At 38.5% G+C, this 16434-nt stretch overlaps 1 protein-coding gene across 3 annotated transcripts in view; it reads right to left on the reverse strand.

Moving 5' to 3' along the window:
* The window catches only part of INPP4B (inositol polyphosphate-4-phosphatase type II B), a 582093-nt gene that overhangs the window by 320993 nt on the left and 244666 nt on the right, over positions 1 to 16434 (reverse strand). For all 3 annotated transcript variants that reach the window (XM_029234954.1, XM_029234953.1, XM_029234952.1), the window contains 2 exons: positions 6681 to 6799; positions 4520 to 4636 (listed from right to left, as the gene is read on the reverse strand). In XM_029234954.1, coding sequence (XP_029090787.1) covers positions 4520 to 4636; positions 6681 to 6799 — 236 coding nt within the window. The remainder of the gene's footprint in view (positions 1 to 4519; positions 4637 to 6680; positions 6800 to 16434) is intronic.

Raw genomic sequence — 16434 nt, forward strand, 5'->3', positions numbered from 1 at the left:
GGCTCCAAATGAAGAATGCTTTTAAAGTATCAGTTGAAGTAAAAAATATCATGTTGTGGGAGTGAAAAATGAGAGAAATCCTATCAACTATGTACGTACCATAGTGTAGCATGGAAAAAATAAAGGATCTTTGACTTGAACTACTTAAGTTTTTAGAATCCCAATTGCTTCATCTTTAAAATGGGCATAATGATACTTCTTCCCTCAAAGAAGTTTTATGGAGATTAAAGAAGAAACTAAAAATTAAACATAGTGCTTGGTATATACTTAGTGATCAGTAACCTTAATTTCTTTTTCCTTACCCAGTTCACCATATCTTCCAGGTAGAGTGGAAGGCCAGCCACAGAATTTGTCTCAACAAGTATAGTTAGACTTAAATTTGTAAGAAGTCAACGGAGAAAATCAAGCCAAGCCAAAGTATACTAAATAGAAAATGGTTTTATTTTCCATTGAAAAACATAAAAACTGAACTGGATAATTCTGCCTAGGGAATTGTACTAGTACTAAACTTCCTTGGACATATAACACACAAAATACAATGCATTTACATCCAGGGGACTTCCCTGGAGGTTCAGTGGTTAAGACTCTGCGCTCCCACTGCAGGGGGCAGGGATTCAGTCCCTGGTCAGAGAATTAAGATCCCATGTGCTGCACGGTGTGGCCCCCCAAAATAAAAATAAATTAAAAAACATAAATTTACATCCAATCTAGATAAGGTCACTTTTTCTGAAAGGTACAAATGGGAGTTGTTACTTATTGGTGGTAAAAAATGTCTTAGGACATAGATTCTCACCTGAGAAATGTTCAGTGTCTATTGGACATGGGACTCTGTCCTATAAGCTAAACAGGGGGAAACAAGAGTCATTCTGAATCAGCAGTTAGACTCTTTTCATTCTTTACAATGACTGATTGCATTTCTGCTGAAGTTATTAAGAAAGACAATCTCGGCTTCAGTTGTTTAGAGGAGTACGAGAACAAGTTAGATAATCGCCGCATCAAGGGCACCGATGGAAGGTTATCTTATCCCTTTCAAAACTTCCAATTTTAATATGTATGTAAACAAACGTGAGATGGCAAAGTAACGCATTTATCTGACCGGCTAATTCCAAGTAATAATAAACTCAATAGAAAAAGACAAGGAACTTAGTCAACTAGCTCCATTAATTAGTATTCAGCCAATAGAGAGTATCTCATTGTCCTGTTCCAATATGATCAATGGTTTACTAAGATCAAATATTTAAACTTCTTTTAAATACATGCACATAATTTGTTGATTTTCCAAAACACATAAATATTCATAATTTCATTTCTTAAAAGTATTATGATCTTAAAATAATTAGGTTCTTAAATGCTCATAATCTAAACTGTACTTTAAAACCAGTTGCCACCTCCTTCACTTCTGCATCCACCTCCACACCAAAAACAAACAAACCTTAAGAAAGAGGAGGAATGGTGCCAGCCATGAAAAAGAACGGAATAATGTCATTTGCAGCAACATGGATGGACCTAGAGGTTGTCATACTGAGTGAAGTAAGTCAGATAAAGACAAATATCATATGATATCACTTGTATGTGGAACCTAAAAAAGTAATACAAATGAACTTATTTACAAAACAGAAACAGAGTCACAGATATAGAAAACAAACCTAAGGTTACTGGGGGAGGAAAGGGGGGGAGGGATAAATTGGGAGATTGCGATTGACATATACACACTACTATATATAACATAGATAACTAATAAGAACCTACTGTATAGCACAGGGAGCTCTTCTCAATACTCTGTAATGACCTATATGGGAAAAGAATCTAAAAAAGAGTGGCTATATGTATAACTGATTCACTTTGCTATACAGCAGAAACTAACACAACATTTTAAATCGACTATACCCCAATAAAAATTAAGACAAAAAAAGGAGAAAAGGTGCCAGGATAAGACTACATGTCCATGGAGGCTATTAGCATATTAACAAACTGTGTCTCTATTTACACTTCCATCACCAGAACTGTTAGTTATTTTAAGGAAGAAGTTATGCTTTAATTAACAGCACTTGGTAAATGAAAGCTGGTTGCATTTCTTAAGTATGTTCAAATTTCACAAGTCTTCTTTCACAGCAGGGATTCCAGTTTGTTCAATACTTTTATGTGATAAAACCTCTGGATCAAGGAAGAAAGTCTTTAAAAGACCCTAATTAATGAGTTTTCAGAATAGAAGCCCATAAAAAGCATAATTAATGAGTAAGCTAACTATCCCTAGAGCATTAACGTACATAACATTTTAAATGAGGCAGATTGAAGGGGCTAGAAACACCTTTGGTATTTAATATTTCTAACTCTGATATCTCTAAGGACTTAACCAACCCAAGAGCTCAACATTTTCATCTCTGTAGCACAGTGCTTCTATAACTCTGGCCCTTCCATATTCTCCATCCTGTCTATACCTTGGGACCCTTGGGAGCACTGAATTTGACCATGTGCTTGGAAAAACCATAAAATCCCAGTTTCTGCTTTGCTTTCCCTGTCACCCTGATCACTTCCCTGCTTATTACTTCTCTGCACAGTTGTGTCACCTCCTCCCACCATCCATTTGAACCATATCTCCCTTTTTCCTAATTTTATGATTTTTTCTCCCATTTCCCTCTCTTCTTGGCAGAAGGCAAAAGAAAAAAAAAAAAGTCATGCTGTAAGTTTTGTGCATAGTCTTTGGTCCAGATATCCCAATCACAGTCTACTCCTTTTCTTTGTTACCTCAAAAATCAAGGAAAAGGAATAGAAAGGGTAAAAACAAAACTCCCTGGCAAATATTAATATATATTTTTAGTTGCTAGCTTTAACCCCAATGTTTGTCTCTTAAAATATTTTTATCGTATACATATATCCCCATATCCACTCCCTCTTGCATCGTATACGTATAGCTGATTCACTCTGTTATACAGCAGAAACTGACACAACAATGTAAAGCAATTATACTCCAATAAAGATGTTAAAAATACATATATATTTTTTTATCTTCCACTTTTCTTCAAAGAAGTCAGAAATAACAAGTGTAGGACTACTTAAGAAAAAACAAAGTTAGTAAATATGGGAAAAGCCTTTGGTTAATATTCTTTTATTTGATTTTTACTATTTATGAGAGACCACAAGACAGTAGCCAAAACAATAACTACAGCAATAATAAACTTGCACTTATGAATCTGTAGCTGTTAAGTCTTCTAAATATGTTTCATATATTAGCTTATTTAATCCTTACAACACCCCCTTTGCCCCCACCGGGTAAATATAAATGAGGATCAATTCTCCCAGAGTCACAAAGTGGAACGGGAACCAGACAGTCTGCCTTCTCAACCGCTCTACCTGACCGCCATCACTGTTTCTATACCACATATGTGCTGTGCATTTCATTGGGCATTTCTTCTGCAGTTTTGAAGACATGAACTTTTCTGGAGCTGAGTAGAAATGCCTTCGATGCAGAAGATTTTTTTTCTCTGTTACATATACCCACCATCTACCTATGTTACATGTTTCGGGGTAAAGAATGAAAAGGAAAGAGAGACTCATGAGCGAGACAGAAATGCCTAGTGAGGGCAGAGCTGAAAGGTGCATTTCCCCTCAAGCAGGTGTGTGTGACTCTCCAAGCCGGGCAGCACCCTATAGCCTCAAGCAGAATTCTCCCAGAACCTACTGGTCTACCTGCCTTCAAAGTGTTTCCTGGCTTATACTTCATTGTGGACCATCAATACTCCCATAGCTCACCCAGCCTTGAAAACAAACAAAAATTCATTCTGCTGGGAGAGATTTAAAGAAGAGGGCTAAACCATCCCCTTCTCAACACCTATCAATAACATTCTCTCCTGTCCAGGGATTTTCAGAGTGGGCTCCAGAGGCAGTGCCTGGGTACCTAACGGTCTCACTTGAACCCACTGATTCAAGTGGAGGAAAAGTCAGACCCAGTAGGAACAGCCTAGGACAAAAGGCCATCAGGACTTGACGTGACCTTCCTGTAACCAGGCCAATGAAAGCTTCTGCCTCATGCTGACGGTTACTTCCTCCTCTGTTTGCTTTGGTCCCACAGACAACATCAGAAGAACAGAGGGAGTTTCTCTTATTCAGTACAGAAAAGAATAAATTGTGAAAGCAGAACACTTTATCAATCCCATTTTAGAATAATGACCATATCTAGAAAGTTCTGAAACATTATTTAATCTCTTCCACTTGCTTTCTGCTCACAGTGCTACTCCTTCAACAACTCCTAAGGCGTAACAACAAAAATGTAAACCAAGACATCCAGCCAGCCTCCCTGAAAAAGAGGAAAAACGGTTCTGAAAGCTTCTGCTCCTAACCAGTTGCCAGTATGGCACTAAGCCAAATGAATTTGAAAGAAATCCCAGCAAACTATAAACATAAGACAACCATAAACACAGTACAAAGCCCCTCTTCGAAAAATGCCAGTTACATCAAAAACCCAATGGTTTGGAAAAGCCTACTGCTTTTCCCAAAGAAAGAAATAAGTACAAGTACTTACAGTGTCGTAAGACTTATCCTTGACATCATAGACTGTTAGTTTTATTTTGGTCTCCTCATAGATGGGATACTCAGATGGGAATGTGACACCAGTCAAGAACAATGGGTCTCTTGTTCCCTGTAACAGCACAAGCAGACAACTTTGATTCAATAAGGCAGCAGTCAGCAGCATGCAGTGACACATGAGAAAGCAGCAAGTGTCTGGGTCTGCTTTTCTAGGAAGTGGTTCTATTAGAAGAGATATCTGAATTGCCAAATGATGGCCACAGAGACACGGCCCAGGGCCCCAAAGTACTGATAGAGCTGTTGATAGTAAATGCCCTGTATCATTGTCAGAGCTGCTAAGCATCTTGAAAAACAATTTATTCTCATTATATGCAGCACCCTTCTTTAGGGTCAGTTGTCTGTCCATTTAGAATACATGTAATGGACATAACCTGTGATTTATGCAAATAACTTGAGACATTGACTGATCAAATTAAAATGAAGCTCTTTTCTCATCAAGAACCACTTGGCAATCTTATACTGTCCCTTTATTTCCTTTCTGTAATGATTCAATTGAAAGCCATGCTCCGATAGCGTCCATTTGTTTTTAGATGTTCAGCTGCATTTTTTTTTCTCAGACTGATTTGAAAACTAATGAAAGAACCTAAACATGATGCATTCGGGGCTATGAAATTACTAGCTCAGGATGCAGTGCACAGGGTTTTCCATGCCTCAGGATTCACTTTTAGAGAGCTGACATCCAACATTAAATTTTATATCTATATTTAAATATGCATAGTGCTGAATATCATGGAGATGTTTGCTAGAGTTCTGTAAGCCAGTTGTTTATGGAAGCTTCTGGAAGCTGAAGTTATTCATTTATTCATTCATTCTTCCTTTTATTCAACAAATGCTGCTTTTTGTTTGGCACAGTGTTAGATGCTCTGGAACACACAGTGAATGAAACAGTCAACAACAGCTATGTATGTTCAAATAAATGTGTCAAAATAAATAATTTCTTTTAAGTTTTGACAATATTTTTTAAATAATCAAGTTGAAATAATGCTTGAGAATGGTTTTCATATAAATGAACAATTTTCCAATTTTAGTTTTCCTTGAATGCATAAGACTATTTTTGTTTATTCAACCACAGCATTAACTACAAATGATACCAGCATTGGAACCTAAAGTTTCCCAAAGACAGAGTCAGGGCTACGTGTAGGATCTGGGTCATTCCCATTAGAGAAATGAATGGAGTTTCGTCTGAATCATTTTTTCCACCAATGGCACTGAGCAAGCCAGGTCTGGGGTAGGCAACTTAGACTCTTGCAGAGAAACTCCTCGTTCAAAACAGAAAGGGCGCCCAAGTCGAAGAAAAGCAAAGCTTAAGGAGTGTAGAAAACATTTTCTTTAGTCCCAGAGAGTAAGTATCTCTCATTCACTAAGGCTGTGAAATATGTGATGAGAACAAAATAATCAAAAGGGAAACACTTCCTCTTTTGAATCTGGTCCAACACAATAACAAGTTTCCTCCCAACACATTTTGAGTGTTATATTAGCAACAATAAATGTAAATAGGAAATCTCTCAACGGATGAATAATATTTACACCTTTTGCCTAGAAACATTACAGTGTCTCAAATTAATTATCCACCTTTCTCTGAAAAACATCATACTTTAAAAAGACACACACGAAAGGCAGAGAATATGAAGCTTCTGACGTGCACGAAAGGCAGAGAATATGAAGCTTCCACAGACAATCTGAAGAATACAGGAAAAAATGAAAAGGGCAAAAACACTTAGGTTTAAAACGCCTCTAGGTAATTTACAACTTTCTTTTTTGCCCCTCAAAGAAATATTCATTTAATTTAAAATTTATATATATATATATATTTTCCCCCTATTTAGTACTCTATTCAAAAATCCAGAGTGGGGATTTTCCTTCTACTTACTAAAGAAGAATACGTCTTTTATAAAAAAGGCAAGTTCTTTCCCCACTTGTTTATTCTGGTAAGTTACAAATGCATGCTTAGTAACCTCAGGTATGCTTTCCTAAATGAAGGAGGACTGCAACCTAGCGTAGCTGCAGGCCAAAATCTAAAGTATTTCAGCTGTTTGCTCAAATCCAGAGAGAGACTGAGAGAGAGCGAGAGTAAATCAGGCACACAGCACGCTCACCTCCACAATTTCCGTGCTGGAGTATCTTGTCAGACCCTGCTCCGCTGGGTGGATTACTGAGATCTGCACCAGTGTATTCAGCTTCCTATCACGCACGGGAGCCACAAGATCCTTGCATGCTGGCAATGGCAAAGAAAAGAGAAAGAAGAGAAACTAACATCGTATCTCAGGGAAAACTTTTGTCTCGGGTTGGAAGGAAACTCAGCGCCGGCGCTGAATGAAACCTTCTGGGACTCTGGCTGATTTTACAGAGGAAGTCCCTTGGAAGTACCTTACAGAAATAGGAAGTCACGTGCTGCGGAGCGGAATTGAGAATTCATTTCCACTGGCCACATGTGCAGCTCATGCGAGTCTCCACTGCCCTCGGATCCCAGCTCTCATGTGTGACCCTGCACACACAGCGCAGGGGCTTTGAGCGACTTTAATTAGTCATTAAACCCCGGGCTTTAATTCACACCCCTAGACTACGTAAACTGACTTGGGCCACATCCGGGGAACTTTACGCTTCTCCTTATTGACACTGGCAGGATTAGTTCAAATGTTGGAACGCACACTTGGTCCTTACCTATCTATTCACTAGAGCTGGCCTCCTACAGTCCTACATAGGGACAGATGCGGGGAAGGGAGGCTACGCTATCACAGCAACACACAAGCCCCGGGCAAGAAGCAGAGGAGGAGGTGGAGGGGTTAAAAGCGTCCTCTGTCCAGGATTCCAGCCAAGTCTGGGAGGCAGAAACGTGGAAAAAAAATGATGGGTTAATTCTTACCCAGGGGCCACAAAAGTAAGACCTTTCCCTTGAGACACCAGGCTCATATTACAGACGCTCTCCACCATACCATATTTACTTGAATATTTTCTCCTCCCACATATCATTCCCACAATTGGGGGAAGAAAAGTCCAAAAAAAATTCCTTTTCAGCAAGTCCAATATCTGCTCAGGTGTTTCCCCACCTGGCTTTGAAATAGTAATTTTACTACCTGCATTTGGATCCCGAAGTATCATGCAAAGTGTCCTCACTACAGGGAAGAGGTTCAAATTAGGCTGAGCTGGGGGCTAGGGTCAGGCTGGAGCTGGGACCAGGGACTAGCAGTAGCCCCGGGTCATGGATTCATGGTGAGAGTATGCTGGGCTCTATACCATATACATCTCACGCCTCTGACCAGTGCAGAAAGAGAGGGAAGGACCCAAGTATTTAAGCTACATTCTGGCTTTGCAACAGTGTACACCTACTAGGACAGAGGTACTACGGTTTAAACCTGAAACTTGAAAGCAAAGCAAATTATGAATGTAATTATCACCTTTCCTTTGCTTACAGATCAGCTCATTTATAGAAGCAGAGTGGGACAGAGGAAAAAGCAGGAGCTTTGGAATGAAACTGGCCTGGTTTTCGGCCAGTTCTACTAGCTAAGCAATTCTGGGCAAATTCTTCAACTTCTTAATTTCTTCTTGACAGACTTTGAGATCCTTTTACTCCTGTATGGTATTTTGTTATAATTTTTCTTATTTAAACCATATGCCTCTAACCATACGGGAAAGCTTAGGAAAGCATGCTTGGAACAAATTAATAGCAACAGTTTATTTAGCCATCATTATTTTTGAGGCCTTTTGCCAATTATCTCTTTATTTCTCAAAATAGTGCTTTGAACTATTATTTCATTTTTACATACTAAGAACTACAGGCTTTGAAAGAGTAAGTGCCCACATTTACATTACTAGAACTCTCTGGTAGTTTTCTTACATCACACCCCAGCAGTTCCATTTCTTTTCTTGGCATACTGAATTCCTCTCTCAGACAATGGCACCTCTCTTTGGAAGACCAACTGCCATAATTCTTTACTGTCTAACCCAAGAGATCTAGTTTTAGAAAATACTGATGCAAGGTTTCAATAATGTCAACATATCACCGGAAGAAAAAAAAAAAGACAGATTTAGACTTGACTGTTCTTTGGTGGTTGTTTTGATCGTTTCCTCCACTTGCCTAATGAATGTTTAATTTTATCACTCATTCTCTTGGCTTTCTGCTCGTAGTGTACAGCTCTCTCTCCATTTACTGATACTGACATATATCTCTCCTTAGATTTTGAAGCTGGAGTCAATTTGTTTCCCACATGTGCATTTTGTCCACTTTCTGCTGGTAGCTTCATCTCTACCTTATGAACTTATGACACATTTGCTCAAAGTAAGTTAATTCTTGTCTGATTTCTTATCAGGCTTGACTGTGGGCTGTGGTTAGTTCTCAGAAGTGAGCAGCTGTTCTCCATTTTATCAGCGAACCTCTCAGACTCACTCCTAATAAAAACAGAGATAATCTCCATTAAACTCAAATGTTCAGTCCAACCCAATTTGCAGATTCCCCCAATACTGATGAAGTAAAAACAACTGTAATGGCACTTTGTATTTCTTTATCTTTTAGATCTAAAATATGGCCTAGAAAACAACAACAACTAAAGTCACATCTTGGCTGTCCATATCTTTTCCTTCCTGAAAGCCCAGAGATTTTACTGTTCCCTACTTTTATGTGGCAAGATGTTAGGAAAAGACCCTGACATCAGTCAGACTTCCTGAGCTGTAGTCCCAGGTTCCTCATTTTCTACTTATGTGCCTTTAAGTCACAAACTCTTAGTTGCTCAGTTTCCCCATCTGTCTATTTCTCAGGATGGAGGCAAGGAAGAAATTAGGTCCCTTTTTATGAATGGACTTTTCTATGCAAAATAAAGCTTACTAATATTTACTAATATCAATACCTACATTTACTAATAGTTAGTGTTTTATTCTTCTGTACAATGGTTTTTATTGCTTCAGCCATATTCAGACAGCTCCTTAAAAACTATCATTAGGTCCAATATTTCTTTGTAAATATCAAACCAGTACATGAGTCATTGCATTTAGTAAAGTGAAAACCATACACACTATGGACCTATACATACTGAAACTGTCCCGCTGGAGGGGTGATAAATGATGAGTGATTGAATTGCTTCACAGAGATTGGGTCACTGTAAAGTATAACCTGCATAGGAACTTTTTAGTAACCACTAAAGAAGCCTGAAAAATCTGTTTTCAGAAATCAAAAAGAAATGTCATATCAATTTTCCAGCCATACTTAGCACTACCCATTACCCACACAAAATTCTACTCTACGAGGGAGTGACCTGCATAAATGGTCTTCAACTCACAGGACTAAAAGAATACTTCAGGGTTTTGCTTTGGTTGTTTCGTTTTATTCGAGAATTCTTGAATCAAATGGGTAGTAACAAGTAAATACCTCTCTGCCATCATTCACTCACCAGTAGATTTTTAACTTTTATTTCTGCCTTTTTATTGGCTTTGTTTTTGACTGAGCTGTTTAAAAGCATTCTCAGAGCCCAAGAGAGTTTAAATATACAAGATGTTGATAGGTTGGGATTCAAATGTGCTTGTGTCCACTGAATTGTTTATTTTTTAATAAAAAGGGGAAAAAATCACAATGTAAAAGTAATGAATAATTTTTTAAAAAACTACAGTTTGAAACTTTTCTTTAGAAAAAAACAAAAGAGCTACGAGTGACTGTTTTTCCTGTCACCTTTGCTATAGTAACTGGCCACGTGAGAATGCACTTTCCATCGTCAGTGCTGGTGAATGAGATGCTCACAGGCATTCCCAGCTGAGATTTGTACAGGATCCAGACAGCTCTCTGCTGGAAGGGAATCCTCAATAGAATGTAATGATAAAAACAAACAGAGCTTCAATATCTCAGGAGAGGGCTAGGCACTGAGCAAACTGGAAACCTATGCTGTACCAAAAGAGGGGCCCTCCATTCAAATTCATGGCCTGAAGAAATAAAAGCCCACGTGGCTTGATTTGAGGATTTGTCCAAAGCTTGAAATCCCAGTCACTGTATAAGTTAAATTGATATATCTGTGACAAAATTTGGCCTAAGGACCAGAAGATGCCAACCTCCGATCTAGATGCTTAAAGCTACTACTTGGATTCTTAGGGAGAAGTGCAGATCATCTGTTGCTCCTATAATTCCTCTAATATCTGAGAATCCGGAAGCTAAAGGGTGGGGGTTTCTGGGATCTTGTTGAATTAATATTCTGCCCACCCCAAAGTACCATTTTTATAAAAGATCTGTTTTTGTTTCATTCAGCCATCATTTCTAAAGCACGTCAAGTCTTTTGAGTCCATACAGCTGTTCCATCCTTCTAGCCAACAGTGGCTGGAAGCCTAAAAATGTCTCCAGACTCTTCTACCGGAGAGCTCAGCCCCAGCAATAATCAATTTGAACACAACTGTCAGTTCAGGTGGCTTTGCATTCAGCAGCACCAGCCAAATCCTAGTTATTCTAAGACCTGCCCTGGCTATGGAGCGTTCAAATAAGCAGAGGTGCCTGCCACAGGCTTTCACGGGGGCAGTGGCCTGAGCCACTGGTGTAGTGTGAGTTCAAGGCTGACTCCAAGCAACTGTCTCTTTCCCCTTAAGAACTCTTTCTTCTGTGAAGTCAGGTCATTTTTCTTGCCCCACTCTATCTCATCTCTCTTCTTGCCATTCAGTGTTAGTAGCATCGAACAAAGTTTATCCTCAATCCTCTAGAAAAAGCAATGGCCACAAGCGGGGGCGGGTGGAGGGAGACTTTGACATGAATTCCCATATCTCTACAATTCTGCTCTTAAATTAGCCAGAGGAAAGTTAGGCTTAAAGGAGAAACCAGAGAGCAAACAGAGAAAAAAGAAATGTTTGCTTGTTTGTTTTTCAACTCGGGATAAAATTATATTTGAAACCAGGATCTAGCCTAAGGAATTATGTGACTTTGGATACATTACTCTTATCTCTTTCAGTCTCTATTGTCTTATCTGTAAAGTGGAAGTCAAAGGACAGATTTCATAGATTTGCTATAAAGATTATATGAAGTAATATATGTTGAATGCTAGGCACATAATAGGTCCTTTTATTATATATTAAGATTGATATGAATATAATTATACATTGGCACAAAAATGGATTTTATCTATTCAATATTCTTATAGTAATAAAATGATCAAGGTATCCAGGTTGGTCCTGATTTTATGTAACCTTATTCTTTTTTAATAAAAGTATTTTATTAAATATATGCCTGTGATTTCTTGGTACCTTCTTGTTTTCAATATAAAAACATTTTAAACCCCTTACTGGGTTATTTGTTAATTTCAGAAATCATAGTTATCATTAATATATTGCTTTCTGTGAAACCAGATGTACACATTTATACTTGTTAATTTCACCTCTGACTAGGCACTTCCAAATGAGAAGCCAAAAATAGCAGAAAGCTTTATTTATTTTCTGTCTGTCCTCAGATGTACTACATGTAAATGGTAAACTCACCCTCTATGCAGGGATTTATCTGGGAGGTTAATGTTCCTTTACTTAGAGAGGGACTTCCCTGGTGGTCCAGTGGTTAGGACTCTGCGCTTCCACTGCAGGGGGCAAGGGTTCGATCCCTGGTCGGGGAACTAAGATCCCACATGCCACATGGCCAAAAAAATAAATAAAAAATACTTAGAGAAAGTTGGTCCACAAAGAGTCATTGTCTTAACAACTGAGATGTCCCAAGGGGTAATGGGAAGACTTGCTCCTCTGTTCTGTACATTCCTTCATCAAAAAGAAGAAGGCTGTGAATGCTTATAAAGCTTCTTTTTCTTGAAATTAAAAAAAAAAAATGTTACAACTCAAACCCAATATAGCCTGATGGCAACAAACCTCCCCTGATGAAAGTTCATTTCTTTCCCCCTTCTTCCCCCACCCCAGACTCTTCATAGGGAAAACAGAAGAGGTAAATCCATGCCCCTCAAGGGCAAAAAGGGCCAGGGTACAGAGAATAGGGGGCATCTTGAACAGGAAAGCGGCCTTATCCAAACAGGGATTTAGGGAAATAACCATCTAGCTCCAGGCTCCCCCAATAGCACTATTCTTATTTTACCATCCCTAAGAGAATCAGCCATTTCCCTAAGGCTGTGGGTAAGCCTCTTGCTGCCTAGAATGCAGCTTTCTATTTACTTCTCAAATTCTTAATGTTTGGTTAGGCTTCTCAAAAATGTGACATATATATCCTTGCTCCTTGTACTCCAGAAAAGTAGATGCCACTTATCAACTGGTATGCCAATTTGGGTTAAGTTCCCAGTCCAATAAATTACTGGATTCCTTTGCATGGTTTCACAGCTACCATTCTAGATCAGTGATTACATCTAGACTAAATGAATTGACATCATACATTAACAGATACATAAATACAAAAGTAAATACAATGTAAATATATGTTACATTTTAAAAGCCTAATAGCCCCGCTAATTGCCAGTACAATACGCTTTCCTACCTTTAGTTTCTTCCGCCTTTCTGTTCTTTATTCTTCCTTCCTCTCAGGAATTCTAAGACAGCAATTTTCTGAAGCCTAGGATGTGAACCTCTACAATTCAGATCTACTGAGTGGATTCAGAAGACAACACTGCCTCGTTCCCGGGGCACCGCGTTCCATGATAATTCCATTTTCTACAGTAAAGTGGCAGAGTGTAGAGCGTCCTGGACTCATACTAATATCCACACAAGGAGCATTTCATAAGTCATCAGGAACACGCTATTCACTTTTGAATATGTTCTTAAGGCTACTTCTTAGAAAAATGTGGCTCTATATCATGTTGAGCTGATTTATGCCCATTAATAATATTCTTCCATGTGCATTCTGTATTCTCTGTAGAATCTTTGAGTCTCTGATTCATTGAGCTTAGCACCGCATCTTGCCCTCCCTGTTCATTTTAGCTTACTTTCAACTGATAGAGCCTACTTTCTGTAACTTTCTCATTTGGTATTACTGTTCTCATTTGTGTCCTCTTCTGTTTTCTCAAATGTCTTTGCTATGTGCTCTCTACTATCTCAAATGTCCTCACTAACATGTTTATCTCATCACTCGGAAAGATGAGGTTATCAAAATCATCACTTGTATATTTATTTATAAGACTTGGGACTACTGGGGTCAGGAATACATCTCTCTAAACAAGCTACAGCTTCTCCATCCAGTTAAGTAACCATTTTTTCAGTCTTCATAGAAGTAAAACAAAAATGTGCTATTTTCCCCTTAACTGTTGTGTGGGAAATTTTAATTTACACATATTTCCCTAAAGAGTATGTGAACCATGCAGAGCTGCCAACATAAGCAATATTTGTTGGGAAAATTAAAGAACTGTAGATGGAAGAGTTGTTGTGAAAAATGTGACCAGAAAATGTGGACTTATTTTTCTTTCTTTTCTTTTTTCTTTCATTTTTTGTTTGTTTTGTTTTCTTTTGTCTTTTAAGACACTGAGTTCAAAATATTAATGTTCTAAATACAAAGTTGGAATCTTTTCAAGGAGGATAAGTATACCCACATAACTTGAACAAACAGTATTAATTTTAGGTTTCTAGAAAGTTAGAGGGCAAAAAGCAACTCAGTGTTTAAGGTTGAAAGATAAGAAATCAATCCAGGGAATCAATACACACACACACACACACACACACACACACACACACACACACACACACACACGGCTAAATAAATAAATAAATGAATAAATAAAGCCATCCTAATGAAGGAATTCCTTAGATATACTGAAAGAATCCTAGGGTTTTTGCCCCTTTACTACAACAATAAAATGCTAATATAGGGAATTCCCTGGCAGTCCAGTGGTTAGGACTCTGCACTTCCAGTGCACAGGGCATGGGTTCGAACCCTGGTCGGGGAACTAAGATCCCGCAAGCTATGCGGTGCAACCAAAAAAAGAAAAAAAATGCTAATATAACACAAATTTTAAGGTTATTCTCAATTAAGATAATAAAGGAAGCATGCAGAGAAGATGGGGGTGAGGGGTAGGAAGCACAATTTATTGCATACTTATTATGCATCAGGGGGCATTAGGCTTAACCTTTGCTTGTGTTAGCTCAAATTCAGAACAATAACGTGCCTAGCGCCGCCTCGTCATTCCATTAGTTCCATATCCATATTTTTGACTAATCGGTCAGATTTGTAGATCATGAAGACGATTGATTTATTTATTACCAATAGCTCAGTAACCCAGTTAATTTTTTTGTCAGTAACATCATTCTGCTCCGTCTGGTCCGCTGCATGTTCATTGGTGATTTAGCTTTGTAAGGAGAATTTTAAGACTCTCAACACTCTGAAAATAGAATCCAAATAAAACTTGAGGAAAGGATGAGACTAATGCCATAGGGAGAAAGCAGATGACAGAGTTATTGAGGAATATACGTAATAATTGGCATGAGGGAATTGAAGAGATTGTGTTATAGAAATATTGCTTCAGAATTCTTGCTACACTGAGATTTGAGCACCACTGCTAAATTTTGTTACAACTGACTCCCTTATAAATTAAACTAATTTCCTTGATGTAAAAAGCCAGATTCAGATTGTTGAGAAATAGGTCCGGAAATAAAATGTGTTACTTCTTTCCCCCATAACAAAACAACATAAAAATATGCCACCATATTTTATGTGTATCTGTGTGTGTTTAAAAAAAAAAAAAAATGTTGGCCTTAACAACAAATAGCCAAGAAGATGAAATTCACTTCTACAGTTGGGAACCTTACACTAAAATAAACTAACCACTCAGTACTGGTTCTCAATATAAGTATCACTGAACAATCTATAGAGACAGAGAAGAGGAGCCTCTGCCTGGAACAATGGTGCTCTCGGGAAATGCTCTTTGATCGTGCTCTGAAGCAGCGAAGATCCCAGCTGTACAGAAGACAGCGTATTTGCATATGAAAAGAGCAAATTTGGTTCAAAACACTGTTGTCTGTATCAGAAGACTCCCATTCTCCAGCCCGTCCCCCCAGCTTCTCTCATTTCAATCCTCAGAAAATTCTATTTTGTCCTGTTTTCATGAATACTACCTAGATGGCTGAGACTCCATTCTCAAGTAGTTGAATTAAAAACAAGCCTGTGCTCGTGTCTCTCTCGGTTTTGACCTCCCACGCTATATGATGTAAACCCCAAACTGGCCTGGCATCATCGCCTAATAGTTTGTTCAGACTTGGCTCTCTATGCGTATGCTCCAAATCCACGTTCCACTTCAGAAACGCGTGCATGCAGCTTTCTGCCGCTCTTTTGAGCAAGAACACGTATGCTGCTTAAGAAAAGATGAAAATGTTATTCCAAGAATGGAAGCTGTTCTCAACCCTTCATTCTTCTCTATTTCTTATTAAAGCAGTAACCTAACTTCTCACACAATTTCAATTACCACTTAAATAAAGGGTCTTCCAAGATGTGGGTCTCCTGTGTTGCCTTCCCACCTACCCTCTCTTGTTTTCAATATCCTTCAGTCACAGGAATTTCCTCTCAGGTATATTATTGATAACTAACACTAAATGTATCCAAAAGTAAGCTAAGTAGTTATCTGTGTATTTAAGCTCTGAAATACAAATAAAATAAATTAAAAGTTAAAAAAAAAAAAGAATGGAAGCTGGTCCCTCTGAATACTAAAAGAAATGTTGTGAGTCAGTGAATGGAAATCTGTAGTATTAGAGCTAGGGTTGCAGAAGAGGAAGAAACACAGGCAACAACCTTAAATCTTATACCCGACCAGGGACCAAGATGACAATATTTTTCCAGAACTGCCAGTTTGACATAAAAGCCAATAGGGTTCCCGTTCAGGACAAGCATAAAGCCCATCAGTGGACCCAGCCGGGCACGTGGTTAGTGGGGAGGGGATGCTTCCTTGACTTACCTCTGAACCACAAGATGAGGCTAGCGTGGCT

This window comes from Monodon monoceros, unplaced genomic scaffold (assembly GCF_005190385.1).
Source record: "Monodon monoceros isolate NGI ecotype Baffin Bay Population unplaced genomic scaffold, NGI_Narwhal_1 Super_Scaffold_20, whole genome shotgun sequence".
Classification (NCBI taxonomy): domain Eukaryota; kingdom Metazoa; phylum Chordata; class Mammalia; order Artiodactyla; family Monodontidae; genus Monodon; species Monodon monoceros.